The sequence below is a fragment of the Fusarium oxysporum genome, chromosome 1 (assembly GCF_000149955.1).
Source record: "Fusarium oxysporum f. sp. lycopersici 4287 chromosome 1, whole genome shotgun sequence".
Classification (NCBI taxonomy): Eukaryota; Fungi; Ascomycota; class Sordariomycetes; order Hypocreales; family Nectriaceae; genus Fusarium; species Fusarium oxysporum.
In genome coordinates, this window is record NC_030986.1 from 605,012 (window position 1) to 625,337 (window position 20,326).

The 20,326-nt window shown below is 48.9% G+C and overlaps 9 protein-coding genes and 1 non-coding gene across 11 annotated transcripts; 5 read left to right on the forward strand and 5 right to left on the reverse strand.

The window, feature by feature from the left end:
- Positions 1-1,186: 1,186 nt before the first annotated feature.
- FOXG_11036 (uncharacterized protein) lies at positions 1,187-3,771 on the forward strand. The gene is made up of 3 exons (XM_018390526.1): positions 1,187-2,263; positions 2,318-2,480; positions 2,533-3,771. The coding sequence occupies exons 1-3, from the start codon at positions 1,993-1,995 to the stop codon at positions 3,044-3,046; spliced, it is 948 nt and encodes a 315-aa protein (XP_018249008.1). The 5' UTR covers positions 1,187-1,992; the 3' UTR covers positions 3,047-3,771.
- A 418-nt stretch (positions 3,772-4,189) lies between these two features.
- FOXG_11037 (uncharacterized protein) lies at positions 4,190-5,043 on the reverse strand. Of its 2 annotated transcripts, XM_018390528.1 has the most exons (2): positions 4,853-5,043; positions 4,190-4,750 (listed from the first exon to the last, which is right to left on the reverse strand). In XM_018390528.1, exons 1-2 carry the CDS (start codon positions 4,920-4,922, stop codon positions 4,452-4,454), a joined length of 369 nt encoding a protein of 122 aa, XP_018249010.1. In that variant the 5' UTR covers positions 4,923-5,043; the 3' UTR covers positions 4,190-4,451. The 2 variants fall into 2 exon arrangements, with proteins under 2 accessions (XP_018249010.1, XP_018249009.1); XM_018390527.1 differs by having other exon boundaries at positions 4,190-5,015.
- Positions 5,044-5,124: 81 nt separating this feature from the next.
- Positions 5,125-6,963, reverse strand: FOXG_11038 (uncharacterized protein). The gene is made up of 2 exons (XM_018390529.1): positions 6,179-6,963; positions 5,125-6,074 (listed from the first exon to the last, which is right to left on the reverse strand). Exons 1-2 carry the CDS (start codon positions 6,299-6,301, stop codon positions 5,574-5,576), a joined length of 624 nt encoding a protein of 207 aa, XP_018249011.1. The 5' UTR covers positions 6,302-6,963; the 3' UTR covers positions 5,125-5,573.
- Positions 6,964-7,954: 991 nt separating this feature from the next.
- Positions 7,955-9,692, reverse strand: FOXG_11039 (uncharacterized protein). Its single transcript, XM_018390530.1, has one exon. The coding sequence runs from the start codon at positions 9,077-9,079 to the stop codon at positions 8,207-8,209; it is 873 nt and encodes a 290-aa protein (XP_018249012.1). The 5' UTR covers positions 9,080-9,692; the 3' UTR covers positions 7,955-8,206.
- Positions 9,693-9,791: 99 nt separating this feature from the next.
- On the forward strand, positions 9,792-10,997 carry FOXG_11040 (uncharacterized protein). Its single transcript, XM_018390531.1, has 3 exons — positions 9,792-10,048; positions 10,128-10,288; positions 10,351-10,997. The coding sequence occupies exons 1-3, from the start codon at positions 10,029-10,031 to the stop codon at positions 10,743-10,745; spliced, it is 576 nt and encodes a 191-aa protein (XP_018249013.1). The 5' UTR covers positions 9,792-10,028; the 3' UTR covers positions 10,746-10,997.
- A 73-nt stretch (positions 10,998-11,070) lies between these two features.
- Positions 11,071-12,826, forward strand: FOXG_11041 (DNA-repair protein complementing XP-A cells). The gene is made up of 3 exons (XM_018390532.1): positions 11,071-11,346; positions 11,405-12,053; positions 12,104-12,826. Exons 1-3 carry the CDS (start codon positions 11,263-11,265, stop codon positions 12,517-12,519), a joined length of 1,149 nt encoding a protein of 382 aa, XP_018249014.1. The 5' UTR covers positions 11,071-11,262; the 3' UTR covers positions 12,520-12,826.
- A 92-nt stretch (positions 12,827-12,918) lies between these two features.
- FOXG_11042 (striatin Pro11) lies at positions 12,919-16,370 on the forward strand. The gene is made up of 3 exons (XM_018390533.1): positions 12,919-13,790; positions 13,841-15,676; positions 15,725-16,370. Exons 1-3 carry the CDS (start codon positions 13,415-13,417, stop codon positions 15,982-15,984), a joined length of 2,472 nt encoding a protein of 823 aa, XP_018249015.1. The 5' UTR covers positions 12,919-13,414; the 3' UTR covers positions 15,985-16,370.
- Position 16,371: 1 nt separating this feature from the next.
- FOXG_20434 lies at positions 16,372-16,443 on the reverse strand. The gene has a single exon. It is a non-coding gene; the product is annotated as a tRNA-Asp (tRNA).
- A 705-nt stretch (positions 16,444-17,148) lies between these two features.
- Positions 17,149-18,381, forward strand: FOXG_11043 (uncharacterized protein). Its single transcript, XM_018390534.1, has 3 exons — positions 17,149-17,348; positions 17,397-17,983; positions 18,031-18,381. The coding sequence occupies exons 1-3, from the start codon at positions 17,233-17,235 to the stop codon at positions 18,216-18,218; spliced, it is 891 nt and encodes a 296-aa protein (XP_018249016.1). The 5' UTR covers positions 17,149-17,232; the 3' UTR covers positions 18,219-18,381.
- Positions 18,256-19,375, reverse strand: FOXG_11044 (uncharacterized protein). Its single transcript, XM_018390535.1, has 2 exons — positions 18,816-19,375; positions 18,256-18,764 (listed from the first exon to the last, which is right to left on the reverse strand). Exons 1-2 carry the CDS (start codon positions 19,227-19,229, stop codon positions 18,411-18,413), a joined length of 768 nt encoding a protein of 255 aa, XP_018249017.1. The 5' UTR covers positions 19,230-19,375; the 3' UTR covers positions 18,256-18,410.
- Between the last annotated feature and the right edge of the window lie 951 nt (positions 19,376-20,326).

The window sequence follows — 20,326 nt, forward strand, 5'->3', positions numbered from 1 at the left end:
GATCTTCGTTGCTCCGGACTTCCGCTGCGTGGATGATCCTGGGGTAAAACAAACAAAGAAAGAGGCGATATCTTTGCGTATTGCTGTATAACGCATAAAATAATGAAGTCGGTTAACGTTACTTGATGCTGTCATCATATTTTGAGCTGTTGCTGTCACGTCTGGAGAGGCGCCCCGACCAGGGGGATACCTTGCACAAAGGACGTGCGCCTCCGTCATCGTCTTTACCAGAAGAGGGTGAGATTGGTTGAGAGAGTGGGTGTGGCTTGGAGACACCATGTGGCTCGAGGGCTTCGAGGTGCGCGACCAGAGAGGTTCTAGGCCTCTTGTGTACATACAGCCTATTTTCACGATGGTTTCTGCTTTTTCATTTGAGCATGCGACATCAACCTATTGCAAATGCATCGTGATGGGGACGTGGGATGTGTAAACCTTGGATGTAAGCTACGTGCCGACGGCCGAGAAACCAGCCCGCTTCGGCAAATCTCCCAAACTCCTGTGGACGGTAGCTAGCCAAAGGTTGCTAATGGCATAAACTTTTGTATTAAACAACCGAGAGAAACACACAGAGAGAGAGCCACAAAAGAAGCATGCCATGTGAAATGACACGACAGAGTTGGATAGAGTTTCTGGTAACGCGGGGAGACTGACAACCTTGAAACGCAAACGTGTCGAGTGCGAGAAATGCATGCTGTGCTCTATGGAGATTGATATGCGATATTCACTTTGAGACTCGTGCAGCTACGTCTGCGATGTAACCAAGACCCGGGTTTGGTCTAGTCTTCCAAGTGGGAAAATGTCTCTGATCAAAGGATGATCGTTGAGTTGTCACGACTAGTCGATTGTTAATCAATGGATCTTGGAACAACTGTACAGTCAGCATTTACTGTAGTGAAGCCAGTGTATCTCCGAGCGGACTTTTCACTCTCGCTTCCATCTCAGTGAGTGTCAGTGGAGTGTAGTTTGTGATGGAGGCTCCAGAGCCCTGAACTCGCTGCTCCGTGTCGGTCGCGGGCCACCATAAATTACCCCCGACACACCTGGTCCTCTAAGCTCAGCCGATAGAGTTTCCCTTTGGGGCATAGTCCGCACCAAGAGAACCAATCACACATATCGTCATCGTCCCAGTGTCTCTTTCTTACACCCCCATCAACCTTTGGTTGTTATTCTGTCGCCCCCATCTTGACCAGGTCACTCCTACTTAACCATCATCACCACCACCAGATTTTTCCCACTGACAATCCTTGCTTACTGTCGTGTGTTGGTCGACTACGGTCACTCCTCGCCCTTTTTCGCTTTTTCATCAGTGAGAGCAGTCCTCTCCGCTCCGCCCGGCAGCACCACCAGCAGATTACAGTAATCCCAGTCCCAGTCAGATCCAGTCCCTGGCGTCGTCGGGATTTTACTGCATATCCATCCGTTGGTGGACCCTTGTTCGAGACAAGACAAGACTAGAATCCACGACAGCCTTGCCTTGTCTTTCAAAGCAAGCAAGACAAGCCAGCATCTTTTTTTGGCCTCTCTCGCCTCGCCCCATTCTTCCTTTCATCACCACCTTTCTCCTTCTCCTTGACCGAGCTCCTGTCAAAGACCCAAGCTAAATTATCTGGGACCTGCTTTAGAGCAAGGATTCCCCCCACGCTTGAATACTTGATCTCGTGCCTCCCACCCCATATCCAGACTCGAATGAAGTTGCTTGTTCAGCTCATTGTCGCCAAAATGAATTCCACAATCTTGTAGCCGATACTTGCAACGCGCGAGCACTTGCATCTACATAGGTTGCATATTCGACCTACCGTTGCAACTTGAAACTTCCGATTTTAAAAGCCTATCCCGCCTTCAAACATCAACTCGCCTTCCCCCACGATAATCTCACTCTTCAACCTACCTACCTACTTCCTTCTTCTGATCTATCGGATCTACATCACGGTATTGTCACAGCGACATCACCAAGTCATCCGAATTAGTCCTAGAGCATCAGAACAAGACTGTATGACCCTAGACAATATGACTTCGAAACGCAGTTCACGACTCTTCGTGGACGAACCCACGCATACCAGAGAAGGCCAACAAACACCCAACGGCACGCAATTCCGTTCAAGACAGGGCTCTCGAAGCTCTACAAGAGAGGAAACGATGCAAGAAGTAGAGGAAGCCCTCTTCAATGGCCGCGATGCCACAAATGTCAGCCGATCTGGAAGCCTTTCCGCCGTCAACATGGAAGCATCCCTATCGACATCTTCAAGAACAAGTAATTCGAGTGGTAAGTTGCACTAGATAATCTGGTCCCAATGAACTATCTCTAACCCAAGTTAAGCCTCCTCAACATCGGCATATCAATCACAATCAACCGACTACACAGCGCCTTTCAATGGCCGACCTCACAATTTTGGTGTTGTCATTCCAGGCGTTTACCGAAGTAGCTTTCCTAGGTCTCACGATTTCGAGTACCTCAAGGGTCTGGGCCTCAAGACCATTGTGTTAGTGCCTCCATTATGATGCGTTTTTGGCATCGCCGCTAACCTGTTGTAGCACGCTTGTCAGGAAAGATGAACTTGATCACGATCTCGAGACATTCGTCCAGCGTGAAGGTATTCGACAAGTCGTCTTCAACATGAAGGGCACCAAGAAGGAGGCCATTCCTCTGGGCACAATGAAAGCTATCCTCAGCATCGTCCTCGACAAGTCAAATTACCCTCTCCTGATTCACTGCAATCACGGAAAGCACCGAACTGGATGCGTTGTCGGAGTTGTCCGCAAGATCGCCGGCTGGGACGCCGAGAGCGTCGTGGCAGAGTACAAGAGCTACGCCGAGCCAAAGGCCCGTGAATGCGATGTCAACTATCTTGATGACTTCCAGGTCTCAAGTTTGGGAATTTCGAATCCAATTCCCAACGTGACAAAAGACGTCTACAAAAATCGCAGTCGGTTTCAACCGCGCACATTTTTTCGAGCCGTCTTCCTCACAGCTTTTGTCTTGCTGTTGTTCTTCATGTCAGGATCAAAACTGAGCACAGCGACAAGACCCGACCATCTACTTCTCTGACCTTGGCCAGTCGGCGACGGTCGATAACGACATCCCAACAAAACTTTGATCATCTCACCCCCCGAAAAGTTCAATCGAACACGAAAAAGCTCTTTTCACAAACTACACATGTACAACCGATACTTTCCCTTTTACTTATAACAACCTCGATTCGGCAGACAGCGACGACGTGTCTGAGCCACCAAGAGAAGGATTTCATATTTACCACTCGAAAACCGGATGTGTCGAGGTTTTTTATACTCATGACTTACTATGCATTTGACGGCAAGGGCCGTATGGGTTTTGGGAGACGAATCAAGGGCTGAGAATGTCTTCCGGACTGGCGTTTTATTCTAAAGAGATGGAGAGGCACTGAATGCTAGACTTTGGGCTGGAGATTTCCCTTTTCGACAGAGGCATGTGTTTGCTTGTTGATGTGATGGGAGAAGCAAAAGGCGCATTGGAATACAGTATTTGAACTGTATTAATAGATACCTACTGATGATACCTGGATAGCAGGGCGTTGGGTAAAATAGCAGAAGAAAAAAGTGCTATCACTTATGAGTTCTAACACATGCGATGCTGACAATGCTCCCGTGATTAGAGCTATAAGCTTAAGTTTATGCCTTGGGCTAAAAGATGGAGGTCTTACTCATCGTAATGATAAAGGAAGCCCAAGTTATCTTTCTCAAGTCCTATATGCGATAGCAAAGCATCGCAACCCCTTCAATATATATCGTTCTGACTCATCTGGTCCTCTGGACAGCATGACTAACACACTTGGGTAGGATTGAGGCTGGTGATGCTATATTTGGGTGTCACTGCAACATGTGTCAGCCACAACAGCAACATGGGAACAGAGTCAATTACCACTCCAGCTTATAAAGGAACATTCTGCATGTTCTAGATGACGGGCTCATCATGTATGTCAGGGTCGCTTCGGTTTATGTAAATCTGCCTCGCCGTCTCGTATTGCGAACAATTGTTGGTGGTAAGCTCGTTCCCGATGCCTGTCGAGATTCGTGTTGCTTTATGATCTGACCCTGTCTTGAAGCATTGCAACTTCATGACTGGCAGTTTCTACTATGAGAAGATGTTACGCAGAAATTTGCTTTGTCTCAGATATACGGGAGATGACTTGTGAGTCACTGCGAAGGGTTACAGTATTGTGAGGTTTGCTGGCGCTAGTTTATTATCCTGGCCATGTGAAATTGATAGACAAATGTTCATTTTCGTGACGCATATGCATCTTCATTCATAACCGACACACCCAACTGCCGGACCAACGGCTCCTAAAGTCTCAATCCACGCTCCCATACATCAAACATATCGTACAACACCTATCATACAGCCAACACAACGCTAATCCTAGTTCCCCCATCGGTTCCTGTCTACTCTAGCCTTCTCATCCTTCTCAAAATCACCATTAGCATAGACCCAACCACCAGCAACGCAGTTCGCGGCCCCCCAATCCAATAGCCGTGCCACGCACGACCCCTCGGACCGAGAACCGACCACGGAAAGGCTGACGTCGTCGCAGAGCCAACAGCACGTAGAGTCCCGACCAGGCAGCGGTTAGACCAGCACTGCCGGTTGGATAGCCGGACAGGTTGAGGTAGGACGAGAACAGCAGCGGAGGTGTGAAGATGAAGAGGGGCAGGGATGGGGGCCGCGCGTGTAGAGCGGTGATGAGGGTTGCTAGAAGAGATGGAGGGAGAGATGCAGCTGTTTTGTTGTCAGTATATAACTTGTTTTCTTGAGTCACAAGGGCATTTTCAATGATACTGGGAAGTGTGAATGGTAAGTGTGAGGGAGTGAGTGACTTACTACCCCAATCGTTGAGATAGTCAAAAACAGACTTTGATTTAACCGCCGCTACTGGATCTTCATTCGCCATTTTTGCGAATTATATGTAAGTGAGAAATGTAACAGTTGCAATTGGCGCTTAGCGATGAGCTTAGAGTCGTGATGCAAAAGATTTGGAGCTCTTCTGCTACCCCGGTCAATTTGTGACGTCGTGCATGATGACTAAGGCACCTCAACTCCAACTTCTACCTAAAATGCAAGGTCACATGTCTCCTCCTCCAACAGCAACGACACGAGGAGAGTCAGCATGCAATGCAGTGGACAAGTCATCTTTTCCCCGTACCAACAGACGCATAAACGTTAATTCCGGCTCGTGATTTCTATTATTATTCTTATTCCCTTAGCTCTGGGGCCGAAACGTTTCGGTTTGGGCTCTAGCTCTTGCGCTCCGCCACAGTATCATCACCCGAAACAGGTAGGTCATATCGTACATCAGAGATCAAAACATTCGATATTCATAGCTTGTGTACGCCTTGCCATCAGAAGGAATGACGGTCCATCCAAGCATTGTGTTCTATGTAAGTGTAATAAACATGAAATTGGGTTGCTAAACAATGCCTCTAACATAAGAAAGAAAAGGAACAGTATTAAAACGGGGTATAATGAGAAGTGAAAAAAGTTTAATCATACACTTTCCGTCATGATGTCGTTAAGATATTCCCGAGTCAGCCTTACCCCAGGACTAGCGTCCGCTGTGATAGTATCGCGGATCATGGGTGTAAGCGCTTTGGTCATACTCGCCGCCCCAAGCTTCATTGGAGTAGCCCTGCGAGTATCCTGATGCATCCCACTGTTGGTAGTTTGTGTCATAGGCTTGCATGTTGTACTGGTCTCCCGAGGGTCCAGCCGTGGCATAGCCTCCAGCGCTCTGATCAGCGCTCGAGAGCAAGTTAAGATCGAAGCCATCTTCAGGGCTGAGCTGTGAGAAGTCGAACTGGCTCAGAACACCCCCTGCTTCCTCTCCTGAGGTGACTATTCGAGACGAGTGTCCGTGATGCTTGCTAGAGCGCTTGGAAGAGCTGCCCCCTCGTCGGGAGCTTGAGCTCGATGGACTGTCGCCGTCATTGGACTTGCGAGGACTACTCTTCTTCTTGGAAGACTTGGAGCCGGAGCGTGTGTACTCGCAGCGGAGACCATTGCTCCGACATCGTTCGCAGCCATTCTTGTCTCCACTGCACTTGAGCTATACAGGATATTGTCAGCAAATAAGCTCTAAGCGAAAAGGGCGAGCAAAGATCTTGGCGTTAGAAAGCCTTGTTGGTCTAGCCAATGCTTCTGCAGACGTACCTTCTTCTCATGACAGCGATCGCATGCCTGGTGGGAACTGGAGCGGGCCGTGACAGGGTCGAAGCCATTGCGAACGCTCTGGACCTCATCCGTCTCAGGATCGTACTTCCAAGTACCAAACATAGCTTTTGCTATTTCTGATAACGGACAAGTATAAGTGAGTGAGTCCTAGGTGGCCCATAGAACGATTGGCGAGAAGGGAAAAGAGAGGTGGTAATAGGCAACTGAATTTTGCAACTGATTGGTATCGGCTCAAGTGTAGATATGCTTGGATGGAACTTGTGTGTCTTGATCTTTATTTTCTGCCTGAATGGAAAGCATCTCGTGGCGTTTTTAAACCCCGAGGCATCTGGTATAAGAACGTCCGTGGACAAGGTAGAGGTCTTATAGGCAACAACGGACTCGATCCAATCCAATCCAACAGAGTGTTGTAGTGAGCGAGCCCATTATCGCGGACCCCATTTTCCACTGTGGGCATGAGGTATCGTGCCGAGCCGCACTGCCAGGCTCCCGTCCATGGGATGTGATACCTTTTGGGTCGGTTTGGTTTAGGTAAAGGGCAGTTGGTCGAGCGCACCCCTGTCTCCGATCTATATGATGCTCCGGGTCTCCGTCTAAGTGGTGTCCCTTGCACGACACACACCGCACTAGTCATGCCGGCTCCTTCAGGAGCAGTTTTTGCATAGGTGACGTATTTTTTGAGTGCGTTGATTACGTTGTTCCTCTATTTTAGAATCTAGGCTGCCTGATTTTACTGAGTTGTTTAGTTCCGTAGCGTTCTTTTGGTGGTTTATCTCTCGTGTAAGGTTATGTAATGCAGGGAGTCTAAGTGACCCGGTCTACCTTAGTTGAGTTCAGGTGGACACTCGTGAGATCCCTGCGATATGAGTGGTCCAACTCCACCTGTGCCTGGAGGAGGAGGCTAAGAAGGCTGGAGTAATTCCTACGAGCATATCCGTCGAATAAGAGAAACATGTGTGCGACGATGTTCAAACTCTGTGTGGCTGTGTCTGCGTCTGCCCTGGAAACAAGAGTTCTAGAGTCCAGCCTGTATATATTGATAGTATGAATAGTGTAGCACTGCATGCAAGGCCCCCAATTCCTCCATTGGGCGCTTATCGATTGCCACGTTCAAGGCTATGTATCCTCTTTTCCCACAATCCAATGCCAGTAAGAATCCCATTTTGCTGTCTGCCGGGTGCCTTGCATCCTTTGATCTACAACATATGATGTAAAACAGCTACAGTTGCTCCAACTGAGCAATTGTCTGTTGGTTGTTGGTTGCTAATCCCGGCCGTGGGGAAAGGCAACGCCGCAATTTTAGGCAAAAGCCTCCACAGTCGGCAGCGAACCGACAAGCGAACCCTTGAACGTCATAACATTAACCCCAATCGAGACTACAATATGGTATTATCATGCCATAAAGACACCGAGGCTTGACTCACTGCCCCTCTAGCCGGACTTTTTATCAGGTGCATCACAAGGTTATTTAGACATAACGACGAAATTACAACAAAATACGGTTTAAAGTGGTTGCATGAGGTTTTCAGGGAGGGCACGGTGAGTCGATGTCAACGGTGATGGGGGTGGCAGAGCTACGTACTGTACTGGATAGCAGTTGTGAGTGATAATACAGAAGATTGATATGATACTCCAGTATCAGCCTTGTACGGCACGGCATGTTACATGAGTGGTGGGTTTTACGTGTGATGGTTCGAATTTAGGCAGACTGTGGAGGCTGAGGCTGTCATTCTTGGAATCCCCTCATCACTGCAGTATCATGGGACTTGACGATGCAGGCCTCAGAGTATATTTTCTCGTATATTTGTGTTTTTCTATCCAAAACTACTCTTACACTCGCCGATATCGTCATATTCATCCGTGTCTTACTGCTCACCCTTCAACCATCAATCTCCACAAAATGTCTCCTCTACCACCTTCAATCTTCACATCTGGCGCCCGCGCCAATTGTGAGGTTGCCCACTTCACCCGATCTACATCCTTCTTGACATCATGATACGCCGGTAGTCAAGCTACCCAGCGCACCTGCTTTACCTCCCTGATCTCGAGATATTCTGCGTATTCTAGAAGATCACCCATCGGAACATTGCTGTCAAGCTTCTGCACCGTCCCGTTATTCCAGTGCACTAGAACCTTGGCATACCGCTTGTCGGGTGCCAAGAAGGCCACGATGCGATCACATGATGCTCGGGGGTTAACTGAAATGGTGAACGAAAAACTGTTTTCGCATCGCATTCCATTCCTTGTGTTGTCATATACCTCAAAGATAGGCCTGCCCTTGCGGTTATATCTGTGGGGCAGATGCGAACGGCTTCGACTGGTAGCATGCACGTCGGACATATGTCCATAGTTATCGTGGCTATGGGAGATACCTGTCGGATGGGGGCAACATCTGCAAGTACATTTCGTGGGGTCCGAAGTTTGATACTGTCCTCGCATGTCGAGGGGCATGATGTAAGTACCATAGGTTGAACCTCGCTTGATTTTTGGTGCCCGACCACTGTTGAGCATTGTGTTGATCTCCTCCTGTGGCGAACGATCCCGCCCTCTGTCAGAGCGAGGGCGTCGTCGGTCATTGCTCGCACGGCGCTCTCTGTTCAAATGAGAGTAATCGTCCAATACTGGGCAAGAAGCTGAGCCCCTTCTCGGGCGCAGGTTCTGATCTCTCCTGGGATGATGATGTTGTTGTTCCCACCTCATATGGTAAGGCATTTCGAATTCGCCAGACCTGCGTGAGTACGAGTCAGAAGTTCGACTACTTGAGGACCTGCTGTTGCGACGCCGGTCATAGTCACTGTAAGCACCATGGTTCGAACAGACGGAGTTTCGCTTCCTAGCTGCCGCAGCGTCAAGATCGTAACGCTGTGATGAGTACGACATGTTGGGCTTTGATTCGGTATACAGACCTGATTTAAGTCACGGTTTGGTTTGGGATGAATTGGCTCTGTGATTTGCGTGGAAGACCGAGTCTGTGAGTGTAGAAAAGGTTCGTGAAAGTACCTTATTTAAAGAAATATGTAGTCGATTGACGAGTCCATCATGGTGACCTTGAAGGTCGACCCATAGGGTCAACCTTGGAAGTGAACATAGCTTCGACTGAACAATAATCGAGAACATCGACTCTTCTTTGTGCAATTCGTATTGAGAACATCGAGTACTCTTTGTCCATCGTCTCCCGTCTTTCAACATAATGTTCACTCGAACAATGTTCAAAGATATGCTCATGGTTGTTCAGGAGAACTCGTCGAGTCGTTCCGCTTTCATCAAAGAACCCAGTCAAAGGGTTCAGTTACACAGCTTCCGGGCTTCCGCAAGGTCATATGTGCTGATGCTGTTCAGGCCTGGGCAACTAGGCCTTTTGAGAGAAAATAGAAACGGGTCTTTCACGTTTACGCGGGTCCCAAGATGGCAGGTCGATTTTGTTTGATTAAACCAAATCCTAAATGGAAGCAATGGGAAGTCGGAAGAATGAATGGCGCAATGAGGCTCGGGGACGCAACGGAGGCCGACTTATGAAAATTAGGGGCACAACCTGAGATAAAGTCCCCTAAAATTCGAGATAAGCCAATGGTCTTGTCTCATGTCGTTTGCGGGCAGCTTCCCCACAGTGGCCAAAGGGGGCTAAGGGTGCGGCAAAAGCCACAAGGTGGAGGCCACTCTCCAAAAGGCCAGCAAAGACATGTTCATTCCATTTCATCCCGCACTCTAATCTTTGCAACCATCTTCATCCTCTATTCTCATCAACCTCCAAATCCTTTGGCCTTGCCATTTTCTCTTTCCTTACTTCTTCTCTTCAATCCTTACCGGTGTTTTCAGCTCATTAATCAAGATGGCTCTCTCTCCTCAGATGTAAGTGGTCCTCCACGCGACAGCTTGTCGCGCAGATTATCTGGTGGCGCAAAGAAGAGAATGCTGACATTTGCGATAGCACCAACCTGATCATCATCCTGGGCATGATGCAGGTGTCGAAGCGCGTCCCCTTCGATGATCCCTTCGTGCTCAACGTTGTTCGCGCCGTCTACCTCGCCAGCAACGTCATCATTGCTGCTCTCTACTTCTACACCCAGCTGAAGATCAACAAGAAGAAGGGTACGATAACCTCTCTCCTGAGGCAATTTGAAGCATCGCAATGCTAACATGAGCTTTTATAGACCTCACAACTCTCAAGTATGTCGAGCCCGCCCCTATGGGCTCCACTGAGGAGGGCAAGCTCGTGACCACCACCATCCACGCCTACGATAACCAGCAGATCCGCACCGCTTTCCGTGGCCAGGCTATGGGTATCGCCATGATGGCCTTCATGCACATCTACATGAAGTACACCAACCCTCTCCTCATCCAGAGCATCATCCCCCTCAAGAGCGCCTTCGAGAACAACATGGTCAAGATCCACATCTTTGGCCAGCCTGCCGCCGGTGACCTCAAGCGTCCTTTCAAGCAGCCCCAGGGTTTCATGAGCGCCATGCAGGGTGGCCCTGCCCAGAGCGACAAGAAGGCCGTCGAGGCTGCTGAGCGCGCTGGCCGTGGTGGTGCCAAGGAGGAGTAAGCTAGCACTTCTGAAACGAATTCCAGCTTTAGAGGATAGCGTGGACCGTAAGCTAGGGTTGTGATAGACCTTGGTTGTACTATAATAAAGGTGTCATGGCTCGCAAAAGTATTTGCTTGTGGCGAATGTCAGATTCAAGGAACTGGGGCATATTGAGCAATTTCTTGAAATGATATCTAATGTAGAAAATCATGAAGATTATTACGAGGACTTGAGGATTATAACCTCAAAAGCCATGTACATTTTGGTGACTGTTGAAAGTTTGCGTAGGCTGCAGTCACGTTTTCTCGTGTAAATTGGTGCCATAATTCAGATTTCTAGATCGCGACAATCCGCCCCTCCGCCACCCATCGCCGTCATCGAGGTCCCTGAGTCAAACTTCTCTCTTGACGACTGCAATCGCCCTTTTCTCTCTAATTTCGTCTTTTTCACTTGTTTCGTGATTTCGTGGCGAAGCCAGCTGTCTTTCTCTTCGCATTGTTCTTTTGGTATTTGATCTCCACTCCGATCGCTCATCATGGAACGGCCATCTACACCACCTCGGGCAACAAAGCCTGCACCCACAATCACTCCGCCGACCCCAGAAGTTACGAAGCGCATAGTATGTAAAGTTCTGGAGTAAATATGTCTATTCTCTAGAGTCACTGACCTGTATCTAGGAAGAGAACCGACTCCGCGCAAAGGCGATCCGAGACCAGCGTGAAGCCGAACAACGAGCGACCGGCACCGCACCCGAAATCCCCAAGAGCTCTGGAGGCTTTGTACCAACAGAAGACGTTTACATCTCGAAAACTGCCGACGGAAAGCGACCGTACAGCTCTATCTCTACAGCAGATGCTTCTAAGGGAACAAATCGAGATGGGCGTAACAAAGGCGATGAGGAGGCGTTGCGGCCGGCGCGCAAGTTCACAAAGTTCGTCGATTACAACATGAGCGCCATGACAGATACGAAGGGTGGTTTCTTATCGACGGAAGATGATCCGCATAACTATGCTCTGGGCGGCAAGAAGCCTGGACAATCTGAGGATGACCAGCGACCGAAGCACATGAGCGTTCAAGAGTGGGAGAGATTGCAGCTGATACGGAACTTGAAGAGGCTCAAGGCAGGTCCTTTCGAGCCTGGGCTGAGTGTGCTTGCGGACGACGAGACACGAAAGAAGTGTCAGGATTGCAAGAGCTTGGAGATCGACTTTGTCTGGGAAGAGGTCTTCCATATCTGCGTTTGCAACAAGTGCAAGGAGAAATATCCAGAGAAGTACTCGTTGTTGACCAAGACTGAGTGCAAGGAGGATTATCTGCTTACAGACCGTGAGTTGTTCCACTCAAGTTTTCGGACTGTCATCGCTAACATGAAATAGCCGAGCTACGAGACCCTGAGTTATTACCACATCTCTCAAAACCAAACCCTCACAAATCCCATTGGCACGACATGATGCTCTTCCTTCGATGTCAAGTAGAAGAATACGCGATCAAGACGAAGTGGGGGTCATCAGAGGCTTTAGACGCAGAGTATGAGCGACGAGAGACACAAAAGAAAGCTCGCAAGGAAGCCAAGTTCAAAGAGAAGCTACTTGATCTGAAGAAAAAGACACGAACGGATGCTTTTCGCAGACAGGCTGGCAATTTGAGCAAGTCGGGTGCGAGCAAGTTTGGTGATGCAATAGGAGGTGGGCGGCATGTCCATGAATGGGGAAGAACGGTTGAGAATGAGGATGGAATGACGGTCAAGACATGTGTTGATTGTGGTATGGAGGTTGAAGAGCTAGAATTTTGATGCCATCATATTATCGTTTGAGCCTTGGGTTTGGAGTTGGGAGTTATGACGATGCGAGCACCTTGGTAGGCCTAACCAGGCTCAAGGATCATCAGGCATAGAATCAACTTAACTTTGCTGTGATTGGTATATCAAACAAGAGCTTGATTCAGGAGTATACTGGTGTTGGGTAACCAATTCAATCTTCGTCACAATGTTCCACCGTCCTGCATCCAATTAAGGGCTCCTTAGGATTAACTTTACAAAAACCAGCGCTAAAATAAGACACAAACAAAGGCATTGTTTGCCATCAAATTTTGCTTTTGATAGGAGCTGAAATTCCCTGTTGATTATCGGTCCCTGTATCGGTGATCCGCACCCTTAGCCAGGGGTTCCAAGTTGATGCCTGACAGCCTCACATCCATTTCCAAAGTCAAGCTTGTTCAACGCTGATTGGCCAAAATCTCAGCGGCAAAGCGTCAATACAGAGGATAGCACCAACTAGCAGCGTGGAGGTACAGGGCACCACACAGGACAGCACAACAGACAGACACACCCGACCTCAAAGTACCCGACCAAGACTGGCAAGCTTGGTTTCTTAGCAGCACACGACCCGACGCTCAATTTTTTGACTTTCTATCGACAGAAAGCAAACCACGATATCCCGATTCGACGTCTATTCAGATAGTCCAGAACCGAATCTTGACCGAGACGACAACACGTGCCAAGGCTCGTTGTATCTTTCGCGCAGGAGCTTCCAAGTTCCAACATCTGGCCTCGTCACATCACATCACACTCCATCTACCGCACCGAGCTTGTCCGACTTCGAAACCGGCACTCGCTCGCCTCCATCGCCATATCTCCCAAACCGACTCGAATCTCCATGCACCCGCCCAATTGAGAGAGGCGCGCCGCGATGGGCCCTAATGCTGGCAACGGCGTGGGCGGCCTGGAGATGGGACCTATGATGCAGGGCAATGGCTCCAACATCCCCCAGGCCACCGAGTACACCCTCCAGGGCGTCATGCGATTCCTGCAGACAGAATGGCACAGACATGAGCGCGATAGGAACTCGTGGGAGATTGAGAAGCAGGAGATGAAGGGCCGCATCGCCAACCTTGAGGGTCAGGCGCGGAGGGCGGATGCCACTCAACGCGTGCTGAGGAAATATGTGACTATGCTGGAGCGAAAGGTCAAGGAGCAGACGGCTCAGCTTCAGGGGCAGGAAGCCGTTGATGCAGAGACGGCGGCTAAGAATGATCGGGCTGCTAAGATACAAGAGAAGCTGAGATGTGAGCAATGCCCCTTTTTGTCGACTTTTTTAATACTAACATTGTTCCAGCTACTTTGGAGGATATGCCCGTACCCGGTGTCGATGGCGTTAACTATGAGAAGCTCGACAGAGGTGACGAGGAAGCTCAACGACAAGATCTTAAGACGTTCCTTGACCAATGCCAATCCGAATTTATGTACCTTATGATTACCCCCGCGAACCCGCAGCCACCTCGAGAATCCCCCCCGCTACCGATCATGGAGGATCTGCGGGAAGTCGAGGCGTTTGGCATGCCAGCTCCCCAGCAGCAGTTCCAGCTACCAACACGAAATGCTCAGAATCACGCTCAAGAAATGAACTCGAGGGTATCTCAGCAGAATCATGCGCCTCATGGTCAAAACCAGCAGCAGCACTTTGGCCAGAAGCAAGAACACCAGCCTCAGCCAATGGTGCGGTCCGAGCATCCACCCGTCATGTATCAAAACTCTAATGACTGGCCCGCACCTGTGTCAGTAACATCCCGACCGGTTGAAGATCACATGTCACAAGCAAACCATGCGGCAGAAGTGCTAGGCGGAATGGATGATTCCGCTGAACTTAGAGAGAAGCACTCTGCACAACCTGAGAACGATGGATGGGAGTTCCCTGAGGGCACATTCCCTGAACCCGGAAACTCCCAGCCCAATTCTCAACCTAACCGCCCTGATACCGATGCTTTCCCTACCGCTGATAACCTCCCTAAGTCGCCGAGCAGACGAGATAGCTCCCACCGACGAAAAGGCTCTATGTCTAGAAGACGAAGTGCCGATCATGAGCTAGCTTTGGCTGCCCAAAAAGCTGAGAGTGGTAATTTCAAGCTCAGATTTGGACTCCGAGGTCATCTCGACACTGTTCGCACAATAATTTTCTCTGGAGGCGGTAGCCCAGGCGAGCCAGAAATCTGTACTGGAGGAGATGACGGTATGATCAAGCGCTTCCACATTCCTCGATTAGACGGTCACCCTGGTGGTCTTGCGCACACAGCGTCAGACCTTGATGTTACAGCCAACTTTACGCACCGTGGTCACTCAGGAGCAATTCTGTGTTTGACATCGTGGTCACCCTCGCCGAATTTCTCAACTGGAGGTCGCGCACAAGGCGACGGCTGGATATTCTCCGGCGGCCAAGATGCGACCATTCGAGTTTGGGAGCGTGGAAGAGTCGATCCTAAGGCGACTCTTGAAGGACATACTGATGCTGTCTGGGCTATCTGTGTTCTGCCAGCAACTCTTGGTCAAATATTCGGAAGCTCAAGTCCTTACGGTAATACGGATCGTATCTTGGTTGTTTCGGGTGCTGCAGACGGCAGTGTTCGTTTGTGGTCAGTGAGCGCGCCTCCTCAGCTGAGCTCACCACAACCTGGAACGAACCGAGCCATGACCGGTCGCGGAGGTAGAGTCCGTGGTAACTCGATGAGCTCCGGCAGTGGATTCTCCAATACTCCCCAACCTACTATCGCCTCCAACTCACCCTTCAACCATACACTTGTACACAACATCTCGAGGTCTGACGGCTCCACCGCCAGTCCGACGTGCATCACACCTCTGGGTACCACTGGAGAGTCGTTCGTTGTTTCGTACTCAGATGCCGCCATTATCGTTTATGATACCCGAACCGGTGAACAAATCGGCAACATGGACAGCCTTGAAACATATGATCAGTCTAACAAGACTAGTGTCAACGCTGTTGTGGCGACGACAATCGGTCTTGATCAGGCTAATCAGAACCACAGTGGTAGCATAGGTGAGGAAGATGCTAGCGCAGGTGCTACTGGAGGTGGACGATCAATGGCTGGCTCAGGTGTTGAGGGGACTATCATTTCTGGCCACGAAGACCGCTTCATCCGGTTCTTCGATGCCAACAGCGGTAAGTTTCTTATCTTACGAGTAATGACAAATACTAACAATCTCTCAGGTCAATGTACATATAACATGATTGCTCACCCCGATGCCATCTCCAGCCTTTCCCTCAGCCCCGACGGTCGTGAACTTGTCAGCGCCGGTCATGACGCCTCACTCCGCTTCTGGAGTCTTGAGAAGCGTACCTGCACGCAAGAAGTAACAAGCCACCGCGTGATGCGGGGCGAAGGCATCTGCGCCTGTGTATGGAGTCAAGATGGTAAATGGGTAGTCAGCGCTGGCGGCGACGGCGTGGTAAAGGTGTTTGCACGATAATGGTGATAGATGCTTTACATGTATGTATGTCATGATATGGAGGAGCTTCTTTTTTAACGGTACGGATGGTGCATTGTTGCTTGGTGGACCATGATATTGTAGCAGTTGAATTGGGGAGCTCAGCAACGAGACGGGAAACCCAAGTGTCATAGTATCTGTATGTGTTGGTCCTGGAGGAGGGTGATTTCGCTTATTTATACTACTCGTCGATACCCGGCATTTAGTGGTGGCTTATCTTTACTTCTAGTATCATCACGGAGTGTATTCATAGTAAGATATTCTTGATAGCAAAAAGATCGGGTAGCTAACTAGTTAGTGATCTAACGTAATGAATGGGTGATGAGAAAAATGCAAAAAAGAAGACCTGCGTATCGCAGGTGGCTGGATCTCTCCCGCCGGGAATTGAACCCGGGTCTCAAGCGTGACAAGCTTGCATACTGACCACTATACTACGGAAGACACTTTCCTAAACAGGCTTAGCCTGCTGTAGTGAGAGGGGGTTATACTGAGGACGACGATGATAGAGTATATCAAGTCAACTTCCAATTAGACAGTAACCCCTGCCTGTATTGATGAGTCGTTGAACCTGTGCTGCCAGTATTTTAGACGCTCAGAGCTATCTGAGGCAGGCAAATACTACAGTGGGGTGTCTTTTTTACTTTACATACCTTCGATTTTGTAAACGTCGTGCTGATTGTGACTTTCGACCTGACGATCTAGGGTATGCAGTCTCCGTCGAGCGTGATAGCTTATGCCATGAGCTGTAACCATTAACTTGTAAATTTTTGACGAGGTACCAATGAGCCTTTGGTTTCAGTTGACTTCTGGTGGGAATTGAGTTTAGTAAATTTCATCCAAAGGCAGGGTTTCCGCCATCAAGCGAGTAGCAACAAGGATACGCAATCGCTCAATGACTCTACAAGGGCTGTGCATTAAACGTCATTCACAAGTAATTAAGAACTCTGTTTATTTGCTATTGGGCATTAAGAGCTTGTCCATGTTATCTGTGTGAGTTACATTGAGATCAGCCTGAGAACATTGAAGCCAACTCTATTCTTCCCTTCTGCCACTGAGACTTGGTGAAACTTCCCAATCAGGAAAGTATTCAAACATTGACCAGGTTCCCCGGATCATGGATCACCTGACGTCAAAGCCGATGGACCTCGGCATCTTCATTGAACTTATACAGCAGCTTCCAAATTGCTGACATTCAGAAATGGGAACTCCAGACCCATAAACATTTTCAAAATGTCGACATATGAAACAGCCCAAGATCAGTTCATCACTGTAGATGGCATCAAGTTCGCCTACAGGCGCTTCGGCGCGAAACAAGGCATACCCCTCACATTGTGTATGCACTTTAGGTGAGTTCTCTTCAATTCTGAGCTACGGGCAGAAACTGACGATACTAGGGGAACAATGGACCATTGGGATCCAGCTCTTATAAACCCCATCGCGGCCAAACGCCCCATCATCACCATTGACAACGCAGGCGTAGGGCGCTCTGAGGGCGAAGTCCCCAAGCAATACAAGCAATGGGCACAATACTACATCAACGTCCTCCGTGCACTCGGCGTCAACAAGACTGATGTGATGGGATTCTCCATGGGCGGCTGTGTCGCTCAGCTCGTCGCCCTCAACGGAAAGGATTTTGTCCGCCGTCTCATCCTCTGCGGAAGTATGCCCAGCACAGGCGAAGGTGTAGTACCAGCGCCTTCTCTGAAAGCATTCAATGCCCTCAATGCTGCCAAGACAGAGGAAGAGCACAAGGAAGCTTTCTTGATGAGCATGTTCAATACTTCCGATAAGAGCAGAGCCGCGGGTGAGGCTGCTTGGAAGAGAATCACGAATGCACGAAAGGATAGAACTGATCATGTTGATCCTGCGAATGCTCGTCGGCAGGGAATTGCCTTTGCAAAGTTTATGGATCCGAAGCAGGCTAAGGATGCGTCTTATGACCGGCTGGAGGAGCTTCGTATCCCTGTTCTGATTGCAAATGGTAAGTCGAGTGGGTGTCAAAGTTGCAAAGCACTAACACAAGAGTAGGAAGCGAGGATCTTCTGCTGCCTACAGAGAACAGCATTGTGATATGGAAGAAGTTGAAGAATGCCCAAGCGCAACTACACTTGTACCCTGATTCTGGGCATGGGTTCCTGTATCAATATGCGGATGACTTTTCCAAGCTGATCAATATCTTTTTGGACGATGAGCCCAAGCTATCAAGCCGGCTTTAGACAAACAGACACATATGTACGATTACCCGCGGCGGGCGTGAATAGAAGTTTGAATGAGAATATGTTTTTTGTATGTAAAGATTGTGGATATGCATCAACGCCTATCTAAGTTCACCCATAACCAAGCCTAAATAAAGAAACTAACGCCTTTTCCTCTATCCCAGACCAGCTATACTACAAACATCCCCAAGTTTATTTCTTGCACTTGCACTTAGGATCAAACACCACAGGGCAATCGCAGCAGACATCATCCTTGGACCAAGTGATATGAGCACCCCAGTTGTAGACCTGGTTGAGGGTGTTGTACTCAGAGTACGCCTTTTTGACCTTCCCAGTCTCAGGGTTCAAGAAAACCATGTCGATACCGTTGCCGCGACCACGACGAGTTCCCTTGGGAACCTCGAAGTCGCCCTTCCAGTAGAAGGTGAAGGAGTTGCAGCCGTAGGCGATGGGTCCTTTGATGAAGGCGCTGGGGTCGTTAGTCTTTTCAGTGTTGCCTTCGATGAGTTCCTTGCGATTCTTGTAGATGGGAGGAAAGTCATCGTTCTGAAACTGTTAGCCTGATGGATGCGATGGAAAGGGTGAGGATATGTTTACCTTGGCGTACTTGTTGATCTTGGAGGATGATGAAGTCCACCAGATGGACTGGGAGTAAAACTTGACGTCCTCCTCGAAAATGGTCTTGGCCAACGCTCCACCATCGGTAATACCAGAGAAAGTCGAGACGTATTTGTTGACTATAGACTCAAGCTTGCTCTTCGAAATGCACTTTGTACTCTGCGTAGTCGCCTTCTTGCCTCCGGTATTGGTAGCACCAGAGCTGGAAGCCTGCTTCTGCCCAACAGGCTGATACTTGTTCGTCTCAGGATGGTCATAATTTCCTCCGTAAGCGTTATATCCACCCTTGGGAATACCAGCGGCAGGAAGAAAACCGTCAGCCCTGCGGTGGATGTTTTTAGCTGTAGTTGAGATGGCGCAAGCCAGGATAGAGAGAGCGAGATAAGCCTTCATTTTGTATGATGAACCACAGTTTTTGTTTTAAAGAGAGTGGAATTGATCTAAAAAGATCAGGAGTTTCAAGTTTGTGGAGTGGTGGTTAAAGAGAGACTGAGACATGGCATCCGCAAACGGGAGGACCTCGTCATCTTATACCCTTGTGACCGTCAAATCGATCACTCGTGGAAAACTCAAATCATATTGAGGATCGACATGTAAGTTTGAGCTATTGTTGCTCTAGATTTGCGTGCCTTTGATGGTGGCCGTGGCAAAATTCCAGTTGTTCCTGGACTAGACTCGATGCAGCGGATGTGGAATTGAACTTAAGGAGCCAGTTGAAGATACTGAAGATCATATAGAGTAGAAAGGAAGCAATATATATGATGTAATTAGAAGGAGTTTGTGTAGCTGCGTTCGTAGACTGAATTGTGCTGTGATGTAGAATGTCTCACCTCCCTCACAAGTGGTTCATCTGAGACTATTCCCGTATCTTCAACATCTGAGACAAAGACTTGACACAACCAAAGGCGTTCCTGTGGCGCAACCTAGCCACAAGCCATTCGAATACTTACACACCAATAGACTGGTGATCTGTGTAAGTGTACGCCTACAATAGTTGGCCCAGGAACTTCGGAATGTTGTCTCCTATCGCCAACCCCGACCCCAGCACGTATCCGGCAAATGATACGACGTCTGTGGCCCTTCCATTTCTTCTAGTCCCAGTGCTCACTGTTTTCCCTACAATTGCTTGAGTCGTCTATTGTGTTTCGAGATCTTGATCGTCACTGGGCGTGTTTCCTCGTTCCGAACACCTGGGCGACTGTGGAAGCGCGCACAATAGTGGTGTCGTTTGGCGCCAAGGATTCCAAATAATGCTTTTATGTGGATAGTCTGGTGGTGATTTACTTCATGTGGCGGAAGAGGCTATCCTGTTGATGTCATATTAAGGGCTTCAGCAAAATAGCCACGGCGTTGGCCAACCGTCTCTCATCAGCTTTCCTTAATTGCTTCATGGCTCCACGGATGTCTTCTTAATCAGGCATGTCATGTGAGGTCATGAAATGTTATTACAATACCCTGAAGACCGGCACACGCTGCTTCCACTTTACTAA